Below are 24,281 nucleotides of genomic sequence, written 5' to 3'. Positions count from 1 at the left end.
GTTTACAAACCTTAGAACTAAATGGAGTGTCTATAGTGCCTGGAAGTCACTCGAGGAGTCGAGTCATACGTCTTCACTTTGTCTCGATGCACCCCTCACTTCTTTATTCACATGAAAAGCTGTTCACATCTTGAGCACTTTATATCAACATTATAGCTGATTTCATTTGCTAAATTCCGTGAATAGATTGAACCAAGTGTGATTGTTTTATCGTTGCTTTTGAACTGTATTTTCCAAATTGTCGAAGTTATGTCAGCAAATGTTAAAACTGTACATTTCTGGTAAATGGACCGCTCGTGGAGAGCAGCGACATCCATACAATCATCAAGTTGGTATTTTTCAGTAATCAGTCTACAGCGAAGCATTGCTACTTGTTATCTGCTGTTCCCCCAGGTTCCTGCTCTAGCAGTTTGGGCATACCTTTTTTCTCTTTGTAGCATCACTTCGTTGTGGCACATCAGTGAGTTACAGGCACTGAGCGTGCGGCCGCCCTTCACATGCTTCTTCCTGGAGGAATTATTCCTCAGAACTACATCGCCTCTCCTTCCCAAGGTGGTGACCTCTTTCCATCTGAGGCGATCTGTCACCTTTCCCACCTTCTACCCCCAAAGGAGGCGAGATCATATCAGTAAGAGCCCCAAAAGGAAGTCTATTTTTATATTGACCCTAGGTGCGGACTGTAGAGGCTGCAAGAAGGGCACCTCTGCCTAGAAGAGGACCTTATCTCAATGCATCATCTTGTGCATCACAAAGGAACTGACTGAGGGAATCTGCGCTCAGTCCCCGAGAGCAGAGTCCTCCGCATCAGCACTTGTCAGGGGAGTTCCTGTGGCTGAGATTTACTGTGCGGTGACATGGGCTAACCTCCTCCACACCTTCGTGAGGCGTTATTGCATGGATTCAGAGGAGAGGAGGGAGGGCCAGTTAAGACGTTCAGTGCTTCAGGGTCTTTAACAGCGTTATTTTCCACCGTAATGACTCTTGGTGTGAATCCAGAATCATGGAAGTCTTCCATAACTGTGGTGATTCACAAGAAAGGGGGGAGAGATGACCCCTCCAACTATCGGCTAAATTCCCAATTAGGCAACATCAGGAAAATCTTTGGGAAACTCTTACAGTCACGACTCGAGACCTGGACAGAGGAGAACAATATTCTATCTAACCCTCAGGCCCGATCCTGAAAAGGCCAAAGTAGAATCGACCAGGCTCTGAGGTTGTACATGATCTGTATGAAGTACGTGTCCCTGGAAACTCCCCTCTCTACTTGGTCTTCAGAGACCCAAAAACAGCATTCTATTCTGTCGCCCTCAGTCCTTTAGAGTCTCCTGGAGGAAGGAGGTTCCCAAGCAACTATTTGAGTATCCGAAAGGATCTGCCCCGCGCCAATCATTCCAGAGTAAGATTTGGTGTACAAGGATAATGCACGGAGACTTTGAATATAAACATTGGCGTTGGGCAGGGTTACCTACTTGCCCCAGCTTTATTCAACATTCACATCAATGGAACAGATTCTCTCGGGAATCTTCGTCTTGATGTTCCGATATTGGAGAAGGAGAATATTCTGATCCGGCTGGTTGCAGATGATGCAGTAATATTAGCGCGTACTGAAAAATCAATGCATCAACTTTTGGAAGGCTTCGAGCTGTTCTGTAAGGTACAGAAGTTAATAATCAATATAGTGAAAAATATATGATAATTATTCCTAAATCAAAGTTATTGTTGACATTCAGGATTAATGGTAAATCAACTAAGCGACTTAAAACATGACTACCTCGGCAAACGAATGGATGACCATTTATATTGGAAAGCTCATGTGGCGGAGGCGGAAACAAACTTGACGCCACTATTCTACATTTTGCTAACTCAAGCAACAAGAGACCAATAAAACTAGCACTGACACATTCAAGACAAATAAACGGGTGGCCTGCCCTTATGGTACTGAACTGTGGGATTTTATGAAAGTTCAGGCTCTTCTTAAACTGGGAAACATCTTCTTGTGACATGTAGTAAACCTGGGTCCTGGCACCCCAATGACAGTATTAAGAGCTGAGCTGGTGTTCCCCAGAGGATCTCACCCCATAAGACACCAGGTGCGAGTGTGGTGGACTCCAGCTCTTGCCTCATTTAGAATGGTCCTGAAGGAACTGCAACAATGCAGAATTTCAATAGTTTACCCTGGTTCAAGCACGCTGAGAACATTCTAACATACACTAGTTGAGTAGAGCAATAGAATAATCTGGAACTGATGAATAAGGCAACCCTAGAACTGGTTAAAAAGAAATATTGGGCATTCATGTGGCGCCAGCAAGAAGCCAGGAAAGGCATCCTTTCGACTAATTACCAGAAAGTAAAATGTGAACCGCGCCTGGAGCAGGTCTTGAACTTGCTGTTCCCTGCTGAGAAAATGGCTTTATATCTCATGTTCAGATTAGGAACTCTTCCGTTGGGGGCCTTTACTAAATCATGGTTAAAGCCCCTGGAGGCGGATCTGACACATGTCCCCATACATAAGGGGGCACAGATTCATTTATGCGTGTTATGCTGCTGTGTGATATGCTGCTTAAAATCCAAAGGTACTACCTACTTTCACTTTTTCTAACACGTAATCTGAGATGCTGCAGTGCAGTACTTTTCTTATGTTATAGAACTGATCGTGTGGAGATTTACCAGGCAGTTGCTTCCTATATGCAGACCTGCCACACACAGCAGCGAAGGAAGTGGGTTCAAACCATAAACCAACTGAAGTGATGGTTTTACCATTTTCCGTTTGTCTCTGGGGGCTGTGGTCGTCCTTTGATATATCTGCCCTCACAAAATGGAGCGTGCAACAGGCTCTCCCACCTCAGAACCCGAATTAGGCCCACCTGTTGTGGTGCTAGTATCAAAACTAGCACTAGCCTGGCACTTCACCACTCAACTTAGATTCCAAATTCTATGGTCACTGGTCTTTATTGCATTTTGAAAACCGTGATAACCTTAAACGGAAAACCGAATTTGGATAAGGGAGACTTGATCTTGATCCAGTCTCCCACGTCGACCACTGTTCTCTTCACAGCCCTACTTTTATCATACCAGATCCTTCTTTTTTTCATCACCTCTTTCTCTCTTTCCAGTCCTCAATACTGTCCACTGTTAGACCTGGTACCATTGGCGTGAGTCTCCCTTCCATTTTTCCCTGTTGTCTTTTCTGTTTTTTATATGTTTTTGCTGCTTAGATGCTTTGGGCACTGTGCCACTGCTATTCAGTGCCACAGTGCAAGTGCTCCCTATGTTAAATTGATGTAATGGATTAGTGACTCCATGATTGGCTTATTTGATTTACATGTCAGTCCCTAGTACACTACACTACGTGTGTCCAGGGCCTGTAAGTCAAATGCTGCTGTTAAGCTTGCAGTACTGATTGTGCCACCCGCAGAAGCAGCTTGTAAAGTATGTCTCAGGCCTAACCATCCAAGCCTGCCTCTGCTAGGTTGTGTATTCCATGTCTGGTTTGTGAGTGACAGGGGCTGGGGTGGCTCCAGGAGACAGGGTGAGTCAGCACAAGGCTGAATAGACCTATCTGCATTGGGAGTGGGGGGAGGAGTAGCACCTGGGCCTGAATAGGGCTGTGCCTACCTTCCACAATGCTGGCTCCACCTCCTGTGGTGCGTCTGATGACCCTGGCCCACACTGACAAAGGAAGACGTTTTGCACTGGCAGGATGCACCAAGAACTGGTTTAGACTAGGTACAGACACTCTCTGCCGTCAGAGACAAAGGATTTGTGTGTATAAAAAGGGGAACCCAGACCCAAGAACGTTAGATCACTTCTGAAAATCAAGATGGACCTTTTGCCACGGAGAAGACCAGAGAATCGGCAGGAGTTTCTGACTACCCCTATGCCAGTGTGTTGTTTGCTCGGGATGGCCTGCAGTGGTTTCTTTATTGCCAAGGAAAGGAGAAAAGACTTTTATGAAACTTTCATCATCTTGCAGAAAATTTCCAAGGGCATGAATTTGAGCTTGTCTCCTGTCTGAAGCCTGAGGGATACAAAGACTTCACCTATTCTGCTTGCCTGCATCTGGAACTTGGTTTTCTGGCTGCTACAGAAGGAAATTGAAACACCGACGCCGGCGAGCGACGCCGTAATCTGCATCGAAGCCGCAAGAGCTGCTCTCACTTACAACGTAGACCCGACGACGGCCACGGTGCCACATCGACACCAGCGAGCGACATCGTAACATGCCACAAGTCCTGAGCGCTGCTCCGACTTTGTGACATAGGCCCGACGCCAGCTGCTGTGCCGCATCGACTCCAAAGCTGATATTATCATGGAGCCGATCCTCAACATGGGTGGTCAAGAATCCATCGACATTGTGAACGGAACTGTGGTTTCGGCACCATTGTGACGTCACCTCCTCTCCGGTAAGGAACCAACGCCTCCCTTGCTTTGCCAAGCATCGCGGACCTGACTAGTCGCCTCCCCCGAAGCAAGGAACCGATGCCGCACAGTGCCAACGACGCCACATCTCCTCGACGCTGCGAGCTGTCTTTGTTTTTGCTTTTCCAAGGTACTGTTCTTTGTGGGTCTGTTTTGACTCCGCACCCGAATGCGGCGCACCTCGCGGTCAATGCCGTACTTTGGGATTTCTTTGACCTTGATGTCGTGATAACATAAGTTATGCCTTTCTTGGAGAAGACCTCCTTAAGAGGTTTGTGGTCAGTAAGAATTCTGAACTTTTTCCCCCACAAAACATTTCTCAGCTTGCGCACCACCCAGAAAATACCCAGAGCTTCTTTCTCTACAACAGAACAGTTGCATTCAGCAGCCCTCAAGGGCCTAGAGACAAAAAGAATCGTTTTAACCTCCCCATCAACCTTCTGCAAAATAACTGCTCCTAACCCCTTCAAGCTGACATCAGTCATGAGATAAGATACCTTTGTGAAGTAAAAACTTCCTAGAAAAGGTTACCCATTCAGATGTTTCTTAATGCACTCAAATTCTTCCCTACAGCACTTGGACCAAACAAATATGCTTCCCTTCTGGAGGAGAGACCTCAAACGAACTTTTCCGAACTTGTGATAAAATTCAGCTATTCCCAGAAACTTTACAAACTCTTTTGTTCAAAGGGGTGCGCAAATTACAAATGGTGTTTACTAATGAGTCTTTGGGTTTGATGCCTGCAGCAGACACAAAACGCCCTAAGTACTCTATTTCTTTGACACCAAATTTGCACTGCTCAGCCCTAAGGATGAGGTCAGCATCACGTAACTTCTTCAATACTGATCTCAGCCTCCCATTATGCTTCTCAAAATCGACACCAAAGATGAGCACATCATCTGGGTACACCTTGATACCCTGAAGGCCTCCAAGAATGACCGTCATCGCCCTCTGAAAAAATGATGCAGAAATCAGTCCGAAAGGCATTCTTAGAAATCTAAAGGTACCAAAGGATGTTACACAGGAGGTACGGTCCTGGGAAGAGTGAATATTCTGAATGTTCTGAAGAAGAGTGATGGCTGGCCTTGTGATAGCCGGAGGTCAAGTCCAAGGAATAAAAATGCCTTGCCCCCTCAAGAGAACACAAAATTTTAGTTATGTTGGGTAAAGGGTAATGATCTACAATAACTGCTTTGTTGAGCTCCCTCGAGCTGACACAAAGCCTGGCCTCCCCATTGGCTTTGCGGGCCATAACAACAGGAGAGACCCACTCCGTTGCTTCAACTTCTTGAATCAATAAATCAATCAATGAATCAATCAATGAATCAATCAATCAATCAATCCATTTGTAAAGCGCACTACTCACCCGTGAGGGTCTCCAGGCGCTGTGGCCTTGTGTGCGTGGGTGAGGAGCTTGAAGGTGATCCTCTTGTTGATGGGGAGCCAGTGCAGGTCTCTCAGGTGGGGGTGATGTGGCTGCGGCGGGGGACGTCCAGAATTAGACGTGCTGAGGCGTTATGGATACGTTGAAGCCCCTTTAGGAGTTGTGCTGGAATTCCTGCATTTAATGCGTTGCAGTAGTCTAGCCTGCTACTGACGAGGGCCTGGGTGACCGTTCTTTTCGTTTCGGTGGGGATCCACTTGTAGATCCTGCAGAGCATGCAGAGGGTATTGAAGCAGGAGGAGGAGACGGAGTTGACCTGCTTGGTCATGGAGAGGGTGGAGTCAAGGATGATTCCTAGGTTGTGTGCGTGGTCGGTGGGTGTAGGTGCTGCTCCCAGTGTGGTTGACCACCAGATTTTTTCCCATGCTGAGGGGTTGGAACCGAGGATGAGGACCTCCGTCTTGTCTGAGTTCAAATTAAGTCGGCTGTTCCTATCCATTCGGCGACTGCCTTCATTCCTTCGTGGAGGTTGGTTTTGGCGGTCCGAGGGTCCTTGGTGAGGGAGAGGATCAGCTGGGTGTCGTCGGCGTAGGAGATGATTTTGAGGTCTTGTTGTCGGGCAACATGGGCTAGAGGAGCCATGTAGCTGTTGAACAGCATCAGGCTGAGGGATGATCCCGGGGGTACGCCGCAGATGATGTTGGTGGCTTCGAAGCAGAAGAGCAAGAGGCAATGCTCTGTGTTCTGCCAGAGAGGAAGGATGTGGTCTAGTCCAGGGCCTTCTCTTGGATCCTGGCTTTGTGGAGGCGTGTTCAGAGTGTGTGGTGGCAGACTGTGTCGAAGGCGGCTGACAGGTCCAGGAGGGTGAGAGCAGCTGTTTCTCTGTTGTCCTGTATGATCCAGTTGCTTGTTGACGGCTTTCTCGATGACTTTCGCCGGGAATGAGAGCAGGGACATTGGCCGGAAGTTCTTGAGGTCCCTGGGGTTTGCCTTCGGCTTCTCCAGCAGGGTGTTCATCTCGGCGTGCTTCCAACTTTCCGGGAAGGTTGCTGTCTCAAAGGAGATGTCTTTCCAGAGTTGGGGTGCAATGGCTGTGTCGGCTTTATTGAAGATGTGGTGCGGGCGTGGGTCTGACGGAGATCCAGAGTGGGTGGAATTCATGATCCTGCGTGTGTCGTTGTCGCTGATGTTGGTCCAGGAGATCAGGCGGCTGGTTCAGGTGGTGGATGCAGGAGGGGAGGGATCTGTTGTTGGGGGGGTCGTGATGTTGAAGCTGTCGTGGATGTCAGAGATCTTGTGATGAAAGAAGGTGGCCAGCAAGTCGCACAGATCTTGCGAGGGAGGAATGTCGTTGGTGTTGGAGCTGGGGTTGGAGAGTTCCTTCACGATGTTGAAGAACTCTTTGCTGTCGTGTGCATTGTTGTCAAGGCGGTCTTTGAATGAGGATCTTTTGATGCATCTGATGAGGTGGTGGTATCTGCATGTGGCGTTCTTGTGGGCTGTGTAGCTGTCCGGTGTTCGTTCACTGCGCCATTTTTTCTCCAGTTTCTGGCATGTTCGTTTGGAGGTCTAGAATTCTTCAGTGAACCAGATGGCTTTCTTGTTGGTGCGGCTGTTGGAGGGTTTCTTGACCGGGGCAAGGATGTTGGTGCAGTCGTCGATCTATCGTCTGATGATGTGTGCAGCGGTGTTGTGGTCGGTGGTGTCGGCTGGTGGGTTCTGGGAGAGCGTGGGGGTTAGTTGGCCTTCGGTGATTCTGCTCCAGCAACTGCTGGGCATCTGTTGGGTGCGGTGGTGCATGGTGGGCTTCCTGAAGGTGAGGTGGATGCAGAGGTAGTCGGTCCAGTGGAGTTCCGTGGTATGGTCGAAGGAGACAAGGGGGCTTGTGGAGAAGATGGGGTCCAGTGTGTGTCCGGCGGCGTGGGAGGGTGCGGTGACGAGTTGTCTGAGGCCGAGTTTGGGGTGATGTGGCTGCGGCGGGGGACGTCCAGGATTAGATGTGCCGAGGCATTCTGGATACGTTGAAGCCGCTTTAGGAGTTTTGCTGGAATTCCTGCATTTAGTGCGTGACCGTAGTCTAGCCTGCTACTGACGAGGGCCTGGGTGACCGTTCTTTTCGTTTTGGTGGGGATCCACTTGAGATCCTGCGGAGCATGCGGAGGGTATTGAAGCAGGAGGAGGATATGGAGTTGACCTGCTTGGTCATGGAGAGGGTCGAGTCGAGGATGATTCCTAGGTTGCGAGTTGTCTGAGGCCGAGGTTGGCGAGGTTGGCGATCAGGGTGGTGGAGTTGGCGTCGTTGTTCTTGAGGTGGAAGTTCAGATCCTCGAGGAGGATGTAGTCCGTGGAGGTGAGGGAGTGGGTTCTGACGAGGTCGGCGATGGAGTCGCTGAACTGCGGTCAGGGTCCGGGGGGCCTGTAGATGAGGGTTCCGCTGAGGGTGGTGTTGGGGTCAGTGTGAATGATGCACTTGGCTAAGAGATTTTCTAATTCAACTTTCATGCTCTCCCTTACTTACAGTGGTGCATTCCTGACCTTAACTGTTTTTGGAACAGCGTTACATTTGACCTTTATCCAATGTACATGGTTTGTGAGACAAACCCAGTTCACCAGCAAAGACCTCAGGGAATTCCTTGATCCAGTCTCGATTAGCATTACTAACAACCCTAACTGGTGGTAATTATTTTAGGCAGACAGATCTCATTGGGATCAAGGCAGATATTTAGATCACATTGATGGAACCAACTTATGAGCTGGTCCCCTTTCATCAAGACATAGATTTTACCAAGGATGACTCTCCCTTTGAAGTTAATCGTGCCCCAGAAATAACCCAGCAACTCAATAGTCACCCCCACCTTAACCTATTGGTCTAATATCTGGCTTCAACAGGGTGACTTTGCCCAGCAGATTACGCTCATGAAATGTTTTGGGGACTAGCAGTATCTTGGCCCCAGACTCAAAGAGAATGCTCACCGGAGCATCATTGATCAAAACTAGCTCTTGAGGGCCATCCCTAGCATTCCCTGTGACTGGGAGAATATTGATTCCTTCCAAATCTTCAAAAGATCAACTTCCCTGACTTTTTTATGCTTGTTGCCCATTCTCCAGCTCTTTGAGATGTGACCTTTTCTCTCACAAGTTTTGCACATGGCCTTCCAGCTTGGGCAGTCTTTAACCTGTTGACTGCGGCACCAATTTCGCCACTGTGCGGGCATAATAATGAGCGGGTGCGGTACGGACGGCCCCCGGCCATCCTCCGCACATGCTCACTGTGACGTCAGATGGCCTGGGGCCATCCGACGCACACAACGGGTTAAAGTTGTCCATATAGCCAGAGTTGCCACACCTGAAGCACTTTCCCTGACAATTCTTTGTGTTAAAGGGCTTTGAAGTGGTGCTCGATTTGGGTTTAAAGAATCTATCCACCACTACTTTGACATTAATGTTACCTGAACTGTCTTTGCGTATAATATCAACACATGGTTTTGAATGCTCATGACTTTTGGCTATGGTCAGCAATTCTTGAAGCGAGGGCATGTCTTTTTGCCACAGGGCGTTTCTCGTTTTGTTGAGGCGCATCCCAACATAAACTGATCTCTTAAGCGCTCCTCTAAAGCTGCACCAACATTGCACGTGGAAGCCAATTTGCGCAAGGTAGTTATGTACTGTTCGACTGACTCATCCTGCCTTTGCATTCTTCTCCTGAAGTAATATCGTTCAAGGACAGTACTCACTTTGGGGAGGTAGTGCAAGTCCAACTTTTTGAAGCAGATCTCGTATTCATTAAGAGTGTCAGAGTCACTAGCAGAGAGTTCAGGAAGGTGTTCAAAGAATTCTTGTCCCTCAGAGCCCAAACAATGCATTAACCATGAGGCTTTCCTCTCTGCACTTAAGGAAGTGCCACAGACACGAGCATAATGTGTGAAAACCTTCTTTCACGAGAGAGGAGGAACTCCTGGAGATATCAAAAATAAGGGAGGGGCAGTGACATTTTGCATTATGTATGTACTATGTTTTGACCTAGTTACGACTTAAAGGTGAACTTCAGTGATCTGCGTACAGTGCACAATATCCACAAACCTTATAAGCTGTGTGCATCAGCGAAACTGTGTGAAACTTCAGCAATTAAAATTTAGGCCAATGCGTACAGTCCCGGAAACTGAATTTGCTGTGCGAATCAGCGGAACCATCAGCCCGATTACAGATGGCACATATTAATATAGGGAGGAGTGACTTTAGTCTGGTGCTCAATAACATGTGTAGGTGTGAGGCTGGTGGTGCCTGATAACTGAAAGGCACATATTTGTTTACATACAATTTCATATATGTCTTATTTATTATTCCTATTGCAGCGCCTTACCTCTACCTTGAGAGGGCCTGTCTTAGACCAGTGTGTGGACAAAACCCATGCCGACAAATCAAGGACAAAGGGATTGGGACATGGTCTAGGGACGCAAACAACAAATCCTACATCAAACCTCACGTTTAACTGATGGAGAGCGGTGAGCGACCTGACGCGTAACACTGAGAAAAATTAACCTGGAGAAATGCTGCAAATTAAAGTAAATAAAAATAAAAAAACAAATAAAGAACTACATAACCACAGCTGTGCGACCTGGAAGCCGATTGTTTCTCAATATAGCCCTAGTTTGTGATTACCTTACAGTGCTCACATTATCATCCGCGCTAAAAGAGATGGGAGCCTGGGGTGTCTGGTCACAGTAGCTCATTTACATACAAAGGGGGGTGACAGCCTGTTCACAATGCACAGCACAACTTGTTTACGTAAAGTGCTTGTACACAGAACAGGGTAAAGTCTTGTTTCTCTTTTTTCATTTTCTTTAATATATCCTGCACCTCGCTCTCTTCTTCTCTTTCTTTCATTTCAATTCATCATAAATTACTCAAATTCACTATTGCTTTATCAGCACGGCACAAGTCGGAGGGTCGCCACAGTTTGAAGGGGTCCCCCCACTATTATCTAGAAAGAGGTCTCAGTTCCATCTAGCTCCTTAGCCTGCGACTGATAATTGTTACTTTGTGCCACAGCACTGCAGACACAGGCCTCCGAGTGTTTGTGTGAGGGGCGCAAGAGAGGAAGAAAGAACTTGACAAAATTAGCCATTCTATTGCTTAATACATTGTAAATGTGAAACACTTTGGGACTGGATAAAGAATAACATCAGGAAACAACCGCAAAGTAATGCACATTTTTTTTATTCACTGAAAACTGTTTAAAAATGTAATTTCCAAGTTCCGCATATCTGTTTAAAAATATTTACACTTTCAGTCATTTCCGAGTTTAGTTGCAAACTAATAGTGGGAAAAACACAAGATGTATAAAAACTGAAACCAAAAACGTATTTTTACATTATTTTATGTTTCTTGTTTTTTGTTTTTAAAACAGGCCGTCAACCTGTCACGTGAAAATTATTATAAGGGCCTGACATCACTTCTTGTGATGTCACTACATGTGACGTCACTGTGCTTTGCATATGATAATGGGCTCGTTCACTATTTTCCTTACTTGTGCCATATTTATTGGCATGACATGGGTCTATAGGTATTAAAAATAAATATATAAATTCACAGGGGTTCAGCCCGTTTCTCTGGTGATGTCATGCATTGACATGTATTTGGCTGCTTCTTCTATTTTTAGGAGAGTACAAATAACGTGCCGTTCCCCCTCCTTCCATTTCTCTCATGAATGTCACTGCCACTTCTGGAATTCATATGACAAATCATTTAGAACATTTGTGGACAAGGGACAATCTAGTGTGGAAGACGAGTTGCTGGGAGTGCAACGTATTGTCCCGGCACATATATGCTTTTGATGTGGGATTTCGCTATTTCGCTTCATTCTTCAAACAGGGTCTGCTGCTTACAATGGCTCAATTCTGGTAAAAAGTAGAGTTTGGCAAGTCACAAAATGAATAGGGAGAGCCAAGTCGGAGAGGAACGACGGGTCACACTTAATTATAAGGCCTGAGGCACGAGCTGATCCATCAACCGATAACAGTCAAGGTACATGCTCTTTTATATCTAATAATAGGTTATTTCTTGAACACTTGTGCTTCGCTTTAGTTCATTACATATACTGCAGTGCCATTTGTTAATACGTTTCCCATCTCCAGAGCCCTGACAACATGTCCACTCTGGGTGTGTTGGGTTTATAGGTTTTATCACTAATCCGACAAGTTAGCTGAAAATACTGCTGTTAGTCCCAGTATTGTTCAGTGTTGCTTTTACAGGTAGTGTTGTCAGGTGTGATTGAATGTTTTTCTTTGGATCTCGTCTTCACCAAATAAAAATGAACAATGTTTATTTTCTTTTAATCCACATTGTGCTTGTCTCCCACTGTGTATCCTGGTACAACATGTCACTTTACTATGTGTACGGAAGTGAACAATCACTGGAAACATACACTTTTATAATTCTGAAAATACTGTTATCTGTTTTTCGTCTTTACTGCTTGTCGGGCTTTCTATCATTTGCTATTTCAAAGTCCCACATAATTAGAATTTTATCTTTTTCCGTAATCCATTCCTCTCACAATACCTGCACTGTTCTGCTCTTGTCTATGTCCTCAGATGGGCCAATATTATTTTTGTCTGTTCTTAAGTTCATTCCAGAGTCCCTGCATCTATAGGATTATTTCAATGTGAGTTAAATGAAGAAGTGTATTCACTGAGGGCTGTGTGGGATCAAAAATTGACAAAAGCCCTTCACACTTTCAGTGCCTTCTATGTTTTCTCCCTGTATGTTCGCTGATGACTTTGTAGCTCTGATATTTGACTAAAGCTCTTCTCACATTCATTGCACTTGAATGGTTTTTCTCCTGTGTGAGTTCGCTGATGATACCTTAATAATGAAGAGTCGCGAAAACTACTGTCACATTCACGACAATGATAGGGTTTTTCCCCTGTGTGTGTTTGCTGATGACTTTGAAGGTGTGATAACTGACTAAAGCTCTTCACACATTCACTGCACTTAAATGGCTTTTCCCCTGTGTGTGTTTGCTGATGTCTTAGAAGGCTTGATAAATGACTAAAGCACTTTGCACATTCATTGCACTTGAATTGTTTTTCCCCCGTGGTTGTTCGCTGATGACTTTGAAGGTGTGATAACTGACTAAAGCACTTTGCACATTCACTGCACTTGAATGGCTTTTCTCCTGTGTGTGTTCGCTGATGTCTTTGAAGGCTTGATAAATCACTAAAGCACTTTGCACATTCACTGCATTTAAATGGCTTTTCCCCTGTGTGTGTTCGCTGATGTCTTTGGAGGGTTGATAACTCACTAAAGCTCTTCCCACATTGATTGCACTTGAATGGTTTTTCTCCTGTTTGAGTTCGCTGATGATACCTTAATGCTGAAAAATCGCGAAAACTACTGTCACATTCACTACAATGATAGGGTTTTTCTCCCGTGTGTGTTCGCTGATGACTTTGTAGGTTTGATAATCGACTAAAGCTCTTCACACATTCACTGCATTTAAATGGCTTTTCCCCTGTGTGTGTTCGCTGATGTCTTCTGAAGGTTGATAACTCACTAAAGCACTTTGCACATTCAGTGCACTTGAATGGTTTTTCCCCTGTGTGTGTTCGCTGATGACTTTGAAGGTTTGATAACTGACTAAAGCACTTTCCACATTCACTGCACTTGAATGGCTTTTCCCCTGTGTGTGTTCGCTGATGTCTTCGAAGGCTTGATAACTTACTAAAGCACTTTGAGCATTCAGTGCACTTGAATGGTTTTTCCCCTGTGTGTGTTCGCTGATGATTTTGTAACTCTGGTAATCGACTAAAGCTCTTCACACATTCACTGCATTTAAATGGCTTTTCCCCTGTGTGTGTTTGATGATGGCTTTGAAGGCTTGATAAGTGACTAAAGCACTTTGCACATTCAGTGCACTTGAGTGGTTTTTCCCCTGTGTGTGTTCGCTGATGACTTTGTAGCTCTGATAATTGACTAAAGCTCTTCCCACATTCACTGCAGTTGAATGGCTTTTCCCCTGTGTGTGTTTTATTATGTCTTTGAAGGCTTGATAAGTGACTAAAGTACGTTGCACATTCAGTGCACTTGAATGGTTTTTCCCCTGTGTGTATTCGATTATGTCTCTGAAGGTGTGATAACTGACTAAAGCTCTTCACACATTCACAGCACTTGAATGGTTTTTCCAATGTGTGTGTTTGCTGATGTTTTTGGAGGTTTGAAAAGTGACTAAAGCACTTCATGCCTTCACTGTATTTAAATGGCTTTTCCCCTGTGTGTGTTCGCTGATGTCTTTGTAGGTCTGATAATCGTCTAAAGCTCTTCCCACATTCATTGCACTTGAATGGTTTTTCTCATGTGTGAGTTTGCTGATGATTCCTTAATGCTAAAGACTCGCGAAAACTACTGTCACATTCACTACAATTATAGGGTTTTTCCCCCATGTGTGTTCGCTGATGACTTTGTAGGTATGATAATCGATTAAAGCTCTTCACACATTCACTGCATTTAAATGGTTTTTCCCCTGTGTGTGATCACTGATGTTTTTGAAGTTGTGATAACTTACTAAAGCACTTTGCACATTCACCGCATTTGAATTGTTTTTGTCCTGTGTGTGTTCGATGATGATTTTGTAGCTCTGATAATCGACTAAATCTCTTCACACATTCACTGCATTGAAATGGCTTTTCCCCTGTGTGTATTCGCTGATGTCTTTGAAGGCTTGTTAAGTGACTAAAGCACTTTGCACATTAAGTGCTCTTGAATGTTTTTTTCCCCCTGTATGTGTTCGCTGATGACTTTGTAGTTCTGATAATTTACTAAAGCTCTTTACACATTCATTGCATTTGAATGGTTTTTCTCCTGCGTGAGTTCGCTGATGACTTTGAAGGCTTGATAAGTGACTACAGCTCTTTACACATTCACTGCACTTGAATAGTTTTTGTACTGTGTACGTGTGCTGAAGAAGCTTGAGTAGTGATGACAAACTAAAGCTCTTGCTGCATGTGTATGATTATTCTTTCTTGGTTAGTGTCTGTGGGTCGGGTATATATTTGTCTACATCCCATGACTGTATTTCCTGATGGGCCAACCTGGCTGATAAAGCACTTGTGTTTTTCTTACACACTTCATATGTGTGCAGTATTATGCACATTTGATTTCTGTTATAACAATAAAATGCAATAGCCACCAAATATTTGCCACACTCCTAATACGTAGAAGGTGTCTTTGTAGGCGATTGTGCCTTTAGATTAGATTATGGCTATGCACGCTTGCGGGTAAAGATGTATCTTCCTTTTGGCCGGTGCAAATTGGGACAGTCTGTTGTATTGTAGATAGACAAACTCCTCTTTCCTTTACCCATCAGGTGTCTGGCTCTGCTCTGTTGTGCTTTTCTATGGTTACTGTGGTTTAGCCAGAAAGAGTTTACAATTCTCCTAGAGCACGGAATGATGGCTTGCCATTATTTTAGAAAAAAGAGGACTGCGTTAAACACATCATACCAATACCATGATCAAAGTTGGTATTTGACACTTGTTTATACAGGCGGCGGTTTGTTATTGTTGTTTCCTTAATTTTCCTAAGGTAATTTCTTCGTCTTGTTGTGTGGAGGTGCACAGCTCAGTCTCTTGCAATCACTGAACTGCCCTTGATGCTTCATCCGGGATCTGTCAGTTTGTGTGCAGGTTCCTCTGTCGCCGACTGCGCTGATGTTTTCCTGAATACTGTAGCTCATTATTTCTGCTATTATTGAAGATTTACAGCATTCGCTTCATTATTGATGGTCATTTCATACATTCAAGGCTTGTTTTCTGTTGGATGTAAAGATATTTAACATTAATAAATTGAAACATAATGGAATGAGAATTCACAATGTTTAAGTAGTTGTAAAATACATTTTGGGGGAGATTTAGTAAATCTCCACGCAATGCAGTGCAGCCCCCTGCTGGAGGCTGTGCTCTTACCTTCCCTTTCCCTTGCTCTGGCACTGATTACAGCAGCCCGGCACCATTCACACACCTTAGCACCAGAGCGCTAGGGTGTGTGTGTGTGTGTGTGAGTCCAGCATAGGGTTTGTTCAGGAAAGACACACTTCTTATACAAAAGACTATGCCTAGACACAAGGGAAAGCTTTTCCCACTTTGTATGCATGTTGCACAGTGCAGCACGCATGCAAAGTCAGAAAAGGAAGGAGAAATTAAAGAATTTCTCCTTCCTTGCACCTAGTTTAGAAGGGTGCAGTTTTCTCATGCTAAACCCAATCTACTGTATTTGGTAAATTGGGTTTAGCGTGAGAAACCATGGGTGGTTGCACGGGAACGCCCATGAACCACCCGTGGCAAGCCCCCATGGTGCAAGGTAATGCGAAGCAGTGCTATGCAATGCTTCATATTACTTTTACGTTATTTACTGGAAAGAAAATTAGGTAAAAAAGATTTTGCACTGTTTTGTGCCACTTTTGTGACACAAACACAGTGCAAAATCTTAGTAAATCTCCCCTTCTTCTTTACCGCCTTTGAAACTTAGCAAGGAATATTTCATCACACACAGATATTTAACTAAAAGTTCTGTTGATCAGGTGATATCTTATTAATGTCTGAAAAGAAGGTGATTTACCAGTGTTCACAGAGTAACTTAGCAAAGTAAAGGCGCTCATGGAGCTCCCAAGTGCTTGATGTTTTGCTTAAGATAGACGCATATGGTCAAGATTTCATTTAACAACAATAGAGTTTAGAAAAAGAGATGGATCAGGCTGGGCTGAAAAATTTTCAGTAATCATTACGAGGTATACAACAAAAGTAACTCCATTCACACACTTCTTCTCGTTCCTTTCCTATTCACTTAAGAACATCTCAAATACAAACTCCTGTCTTTACCTCGCTGTTCATAAGTCACCTCTGACGCTTTCAACAGCTCCCTTGGTTCAAGCATTTCTAGTTTCTTCTAAACTGGAAGATTGGGACATTATTGTGGGTTGAGGAGGGTTTCCTATTGCCATAACACCTGTCCATCTCCTTGAAACTAGTGCATTTTACAGAGCGTGGTTCTAGCCCTGAAAGACAACTTTAAAAAGCAAGTTTTTAGTTCTTCCTAAAGTAAATAAAGTTCTGTAAGATACAGCTCCTTCCGGGGCTTTTGTTTAAAACAGAGAGAGGGGCCTGTCCTTTACATTATACGCGCAGATAAGGCAAACAAACGTTGATTCATAAAATTTAATAATCAACAATTTCAGTCATTTAGTACTTACAGAAAATCCATCACAACCAATAATTTACCCGACATCTCCCGGCAGCAGATTTGTGCATATTACTATTTTTCCCCCCTTTTCTACCATTACATGGCATCTGGTATGACGTTGTCCGTTTGGGGCCCAGAATGCCACTTTGTGACTGGATGGGCATTTGGCAGAGCGGGAGGAGGTGTCAGTTATCCTCAGGTTATTCAGCATTTCTAAATTTCCATATTCCTAATATTCAAGTTTACCTTGTTTCCTGTCCTTCGGCCCCCCTACTGCCCTGTGGCTGCGCAGTAACTCTGTGGGGTTCAGCAGAAGTCAGATAACCGCCTCATATTCACAAGGCCATGGATCTCACTTATTCTACAACACTTATTGCAGACATAGGGCCTAGTTAGGAGTTTGTCCAACAGATTATTGCCTCAAAACTAGGGGTGAGTGAAGAATTCCTCTCTGCTGGCAGAGCTCGCAAAGTTTATCCCACTCCGCACTCTGTGCGGAGTTGTTCCAAAAAACTCCATGCAGAACGGAGTTCTTTTCTCAAGCGGTTCGCCAACGGTAAGGTGGCAAGCGCTTGTGAGAAAATATAACGTGCTAGACCTCCTCCTGGCGAGATTTCTCATTGGGGGAGGTCACGGCAGGTCGCGACCACTCGAGTGTTAAAATCTGCCATTCTCGTTGATGAAGCTGCCATTCGATTAGAATGTCAATTAGAGCGGCAGAAAGCAGCATCGCCCTCTTGCACGACACGTAGTGTGCTGTATGTGCTGATTTTACAGTGTGGGACAAACTCCTGGCACTAAAAATCAGTGAGAGCAGCGCAGCTTAACAAACTCTGCCACTAGCGGAAGTCTGCAGAGTGCGGTGGATTTTCCCTGACACTTCGTGGAGTTCAGCGAACTACTCCAAAGCATTATCAACACGTGACAAATATCCTGTCTGCCTTATTATAATTGCTACAGGATGCAATGCATTTTTAATGGGGCGGTCAGGATACATGTCACTTTTGTGATGGAATAAACCATCGCTGAAATCTAAATCAGGCCTTTGATGTATATGGTGTCCAGTGTGGCTAGTTAGGCTTGAAGGATCTTGTTGTTTGTGGGTCTCTCAATGCTTTGAGGTCACCGTGAGGCAAACCTTCTGTCAGATGCGCCCTGTGCAGATCTTCCTTCCAGGCAGGACCTCCGTCAGCTGCGCCTTGTGCAGATCTACCTTCCAGGCAGGACTTCTGTCAGCTTTTGCTTGTGCAGATCTTCATTCCAGGCAAGGGCTTCAGTCAGCTGTGCCTTGTGCGGATCTTCCTTTCAGGCTGCGGCTTCTGTCAGCTGTGTCTTGTGCAGATCTTCCTTCCAGGAAGGACTTCTGTCAGCTGTGCCTTGTGCAGATCTTCCTCCCAGGCAGGACTTCTGTCAGTGGTGCCTTGTGCAGATCTTCCTTCCAATCAGGACCTCTGTCAGCTGCACCTTGTGCAGATCTACCTTCCAGGCAGGACTTCTGTCAGCTTTTGCTTGTGCAGATCTTCATTCCAGGCAGGGGCTTCAGTCAGCTGTGCCTTGTGCGGATCTTCCTTTCAGGCTGCGGCTTCTGTCAGCTGCGTCTTGTGCAGATCTTCCTTCCAGGAAGGACTTCTGTCAGCTGTGCCTTGTGCAGATCTTCCTTCCAGGCAGGTCCTCTGTTGCTTGCACCTTGTGCAGATCTTCCTTCCAGGCAGGAATTCTGTCAGTCGTGCCTCGTGCAGATCTTCCTTCGAGGCAGGACTTCTGTCAGCTGCGCCTTGTGTAGATCTGCTTTCCAGACAAGGGCTTCTTTCCTCAATTATCAGTTCAAAGGTCGGGAGAGGTAGAACTGGTCTAGGTCATCTTCTTTTATTGCAGTTCTACTTTTCAAGCCACAGACCTTGAGCTCTGAGATAAAGGAGAGTCTGGATTTTCTGAGCTCTGTGGAACATTAAGACAGTTCTACCGCATCCAGGACATACTACAAGACTCCAAGAGTCCACGCTACAAGTGCTGCTCCAAGGTTTAATTCAACCACTGTATCTGAACATCCCCTGGAAAATGCCAAATAGAGAATAAACATCCTGCCTGCACCAGCAGAGTGCAGAAAGCTTTTCAAGCATTGGAGGTACATGGACTTTCTCTATCTGCCGTAACTGAAGATGTTAAACCTTGGTAACATCAATCCCCTTTGGACAAGGTCCTCCACTTTGCTATGAGAATGTAACTCATCCTGCGCAGACACAACCCCTCAAGTCTGTACTGCATGAAACTGGGTGGTTCTCATCCAAAAGAGGACCCTCCACAAATTGCTGACATTTTCTTACACCCCCTGGACAGCCATGGCAACACACAGACCAACTACAACCCCTCAGGGATCACCCGTCCATCTGCCAGGATCAAGACTCAGATCTTTCAACCTTCTCTGTTACCGTCTTTGGAACGGCCTGTCTCTGAGATTCGTGGAAGCGCCACACTCAGTGAGCTCAGAGTTGCCTTGTAAAACCACGTCTGTGCAGTGCCATGCACTGCACAGACGTGTAAATAAATCTACCATTATCATTCCATGTACCACTGTCATACTGCTGATGTTTCGACATGGATGTTTTGCCGTCTATCACAGCAGCTTCTTCATTTAAAATCTTACTCATAAGTTTGTTTTGCATCATACCTACTTACTCATGTACTGTTTCTGACCCTACGACATATCTGGCAGACATGTTGTGCTGTCTGTTGCTAGATAAATAGGAAGTAGATTGCTACTGCAGGGAGAGTGCAGTGTCCTTGCAGTCAGATGCACTTGATTGGGATAAAAGGTACCATGTTTGTTAAAAAAGCTGCAACTATTAGAATAATAACATACCAAAAGCAGCGCATATAATGCAATAACACAGACCAGGTACTAGAAAAACGTGACACAAACAATGCAATAACACTGGCCAGGCACTAGGAAAACATGACGCAAACAATGCAATAACATAGGCCAAGCATTAGGACACTCCGGCGCAAACAATGCAATAACAAAGGCCAGGCACGAGGAGAATCTGAGGCAAACAATGCAATAACACAGGCAAGGCACGAGGAGAATCTGATGCAAACAATGCAATAACACAGGTCAGGCACTAGGTGAATCTGATGCAAACAATGCAATAACACAGGTCAGGCACTAGGCGAATCTGATGCAAACAATGCAATAACACAGGTCAGGCACTAGGTGAATCTGATGCAAACAATGCAATAACACAGTGTTAGAAATGGCGATTTCTGATTGGATGAGGCTTGCACCAAAGCCAGGCAGAAACCACCACTCTAGTCAGGGCAAGGAAGTCACCCGCCAAGATAACCCCTGCTCACCCTTTTTTGCGGCGATACATGGGCTTCCGGCATGATACCGCTCTGTGTGGTCGCTAGTAGCTAGCATAGCTGCTGGCGGTTTGCGGAACCTACGGCACCTGAGGAGCCTGTTGAGAGGTTGTCATCCAGCAAGCACAGAATGTAGGAGGATGGCTCCTAAAGGAACACGTGGAAGACGGGCTCATGAGAAGTCCCGGGGGTGGCGTCGGAGCCGGCGGTGAAAATGTAGGCGAGGAAGGACCTAAAACGGGTAAAACTGCCACCGCCTCCGTCGAGAAGAGAGGTGAAGCCGGTAAGACCTAGACTATTACAATACCTGCTATATTTAATGCGGCAGAGGGAAAGCGCAAGGGAAAATCAGATGCCACCCATGCTAATGCTAATGACTCGATTGCGGCTGTTAATGCTAATAGTAATAGCCTGCAAATGGACGAAAACGGGGGAGACGCCGCAACTATTATAAATATGGAGGTGGAGGCAGTGGAGGCTGCAGATAAACTGGGCTCACTGAGAAGAATGGCTAGTGGTAATACGGACGCAGTCTTGAATAAAGATACTGTATCAGTGGCGGCTTCTGACAAGAGTAAAACACAAGCTCCCGTATAAGTGCAGCCACTACATTTTACACTACCATTACAAGCTGTGTCTGAAAACCCCTCAGTAACGCTCTGTGGGGTCCCCCAGGGTTCTCCTCTGTCCCCTCTTCTTTTCAACCTTTATCTTCGCCCCCTTCTACTTTCTCTGAGGCTGTGGGACGTCACCGTGTTTAACTACGCGGACGACCTGCAGCTCATCTTTCTCTCAATTCCCCCTCTGCTATTCCTAACTTTCAGTCAGCCATGTCCCACATTCTCCAGTGGATGGGCCACAACCAGTTAAAACTGAACCCCGGTAAGACGGAGCTCCTCCTTCCTGGTAGGAGCCCCACCTTCTGGGGGCCACACTTCTGGCCGGCGGAACTGGGCCCGTCTCCCACTCCCGTGGCTTCAGTGAAGAGCCTAGGGGTCACTATTGACTCCGCTCTATCCCTAGGGCCGCAGGTGGGGACCGTGGTCTCATCCTGCATTTACCAACTGCGCAGGATCAGGAAAGTGGCATATCTCCTTACACCCGAAGCCCTCCTGCAGGTCATCATGGCCCTCGTCCTCTCCCGCCTAGACTTCTCCAACTCGATCTACCATGGTCTGCCCAAAACTTCGATGGGCAGACTACAGGTGGTCCAAAATCAGGCGGCGAGATTGGCCTTAGGGATTCCGAAGTGGCAATCTGCCAGGCCCCTTCTCGTCAAACTCCACTGGCTCCCTGTCGCCTCTAGGGCAGCCTTCAAGATCGGCTGCCTTATCTTCAAATCCCTGGCTGGCCCCTGCCCCATCTTTGTAAAATCTCTTATCCGACCCTACTGCCCGTCCCGCAACTTGAGATCCTCCTATCTTCATCTCTTGACTGTCCCCTCCTACAAGTTCTGCAGATCTGGAGGCCGGAGATTTGCTTACCTAGCCCCCAAGTTCTGGAATTCTCTCCCTCTTTCTCTTAAAATTTCTAACTCTCTGATCCTCTTTCGTAAATCTCTAAAAACTTGGCTTTTCCCTCAATCCGGTTAGTCTCTCTGTCCCCTCTATCTCCAACCAGCGCCAGGAAACCCATGGTGTCAGTGCGCTATATAAGCACCCCTTACGATACGATACGATACGATGGTGAATCAGGGGATTTCTATTCTCTATCAGAAGGCTCAATTTCATCCTGTGATGATCTAACTGCGCAATACTCCAGGCAAATGAGAATGGTAGATGATAGTGAGGGTGAATTAGAGAACTCTGCTGATATGGGGGAAGATAGTCCTGTTACTATACGAGAAAGGGAACACTCAATGAATGATGCAGTGGCAAACAATGGTTCACTGTCAGAGATACACTGTGGCAGCATAGAGGCAGCGGCAATGGCGGAGCAGGATATCACTCTGTATACCATTTATCAAACTATCCTCTCACATATGGATAAGACGGAGCAGGACAGTTTAAGGATACAAAATTCTTGTCGTAGACTCCAGAATTCGATAAGAAAGTTGACGAAATCCCAAACTGATTTTGGAGAAAGAATTGTTGAGGTTGAATCTCGGGTTTCCAGTATAGAGGATCAATTAATACAACAAAAGACTACTGCGGAACTGTTGAGTGCGAATAAAGATGATGTACAATGGAAATTAGCTGACTTTGAAAATTGCGCTCGGCGCAACAATTTGTGAATTATGCAAATTCCTGAGGAAAAGAGGGACAAGATCCATGGAAATTTATTGTACAATTATTTTCACAATCATTCTCTGAGATTACCAAGTGGGACTGGGACAGAGAAATAGAGCGGGCGCATAGGTTCCCATTCAATTTACGTATACAACCTGGAGCATCTAATACTAGACCCAGACCCAGACCCATTTTGGTATCGTTTAACAGCTTCTCAGCTAGGGAGGATGTGTATTTGAATACACGCCCTAATAAGAAAAGCAAGGGGGAAGGATGTGAGTTTTTTACAACACCTGATTTCTCCAAATATACAGTAGATGTTAGGTGGCAGTTACGACAGATGGTCACACAGTTCGAGAGTATGGGGGCACAAGCTTACATAATGAATCCTGCCAAACTCAAAGTGATCTATAAAGAAAACACTCGCTATTTTACTAATGTGGAGGCTGCAAAGGAGTATTTTCATACTATAAAGGGAAAAGAAGGGCCATAGAGCTCTACTAAATTAGGATTATTGAATAGCGGTGGTTTTCTCTTTTTTTCTCTTTCTTGGGTCAGGGTTGAGTATATTATTTGGATATTGGTATTCCTGTGGGGGGGAGGCTGGAGACTTGGGAAGCTTTACATCGAAGGACCATAAGTCCTAAAGTCTCGGTAAGATGGCAGGGAAGGGGGATTGGGGGGTGGGAGAATTGCACAGGGAGGTGGGTTGTGGTAAGGGATGGCAGCACGGGGTAGTAAAAAGGGATAAAAACCCTGGTGAGGGCAAAAAGCAGCACAGGAAGGGAAAGATGTTTGAGCTCAAGACGATACGTTTGAGGAGTTTGTTGTACACAAGAGAGAATTGCGTTATAGTTTGGAGTGTTAAGAATAATTTTTATGACTCGTAACATTAAAATATGCTCTTTAAATGTGTCCGGCCTCAATAATGTGAAAAATAGGAATAGGGTGGCTTCTATATTCAACCGGATATTGTTTGTCTCCAGGAGACACATTTATCATGGAGCAATCGCTCTTTAGTACATGATTTGGGCTACCCGTTAATTTGTGCAACACAGCAGACCTCTATGACTCGGGGGTAATGATTCTAGCAAAACCACGCTTGAGTACAACAATTCGTACCCTAACTGATAAATGGGGAAGATGGCTATTGCTGAGGTTAAAATTAGATCTTCTCATATACCTTTATGCTCAGTATATGGGTAAAATTTGGATGACCCTGAGGTCTTAGTAAAATTGAATATGGAATTGGCAAACTGGGTAACTCCATTGATAATGTGTGGAGATATGAATATTAACTTAAATAATACTGAACTGGCAGGAGGCCCTGACAAATATGTTGGATGTAAACCACGGGTTTTTAAGGTACTATACAATCTGGTAACAGATCATGGCCTGGTAGATGCCTGGAGTAATTTGAAATCAACCTCACCCGGTTATACTTATTATTCATTTCCACACAAAAAAATGGTTCGATTAGATTACTTTCTTTCTTCTTTATCTATACTGGCTGAAGCTCATATTGAACTATTCCCCAAAGTAACATCTGATCATGCACCTTAGGTGCTGAGTATACCAGATTCGTCGACGGATTTTGGTATTAGATCTTTTTCTTTTGACAGGAAATTATGTTTAGATGCAGAGTGTAAGACTACCAT

At 45.3% G+C, this 24,281-nt stretch overlaps 1 protein-coding gene across 1 annotated transcript in view; it reads right to left on the bottom strand.

The window, feature by feature from the left end:
* Positions 1–14,810, bottom strand: part of LOC147737710 (uncharacterized) — a gene marked incomplete at its 5' end in the record, with an annotated part of 334,361 nt that extends 319,551 nt beyond the window's left edge. Inside the window, 4 exon segments of the mRNA XM_086924964.1 lie at positions 5,189–5,370; positions 12,362–12,446; positions 12,551–14,574; positions 14,577–14,810. Coding sequence (XP_086781090.1) covers positions 5,189–5,370; positions 12,362–12,446; positions 12,551–14,574; positions 14,577–14,810 — 2,525 coding nt within the window.
* Positions 14,811–24,281: the final 9,471 nt, after the last annotated feature.

Source organism: Lissotriton vulgaris, chromosome 1_1 (genome assembly GCF_964263255.1).
Source record: "Lissotriton vulgaris chromosome 1_1, aLisVul1.2, whole genome shotgun sequence".
NCBI classification, from domain to species: Eukaryota; Metazoa; Chordata; class Amphibia; order Caudata; family Salamandridae; genus Lissotriton; species Lissotriton vulgaris.
The sequence above is the reverse complement of the archived record's forward strand: the minus strand, read 5'-3'. Positions and strand labels throughout refer to the sequence as shown.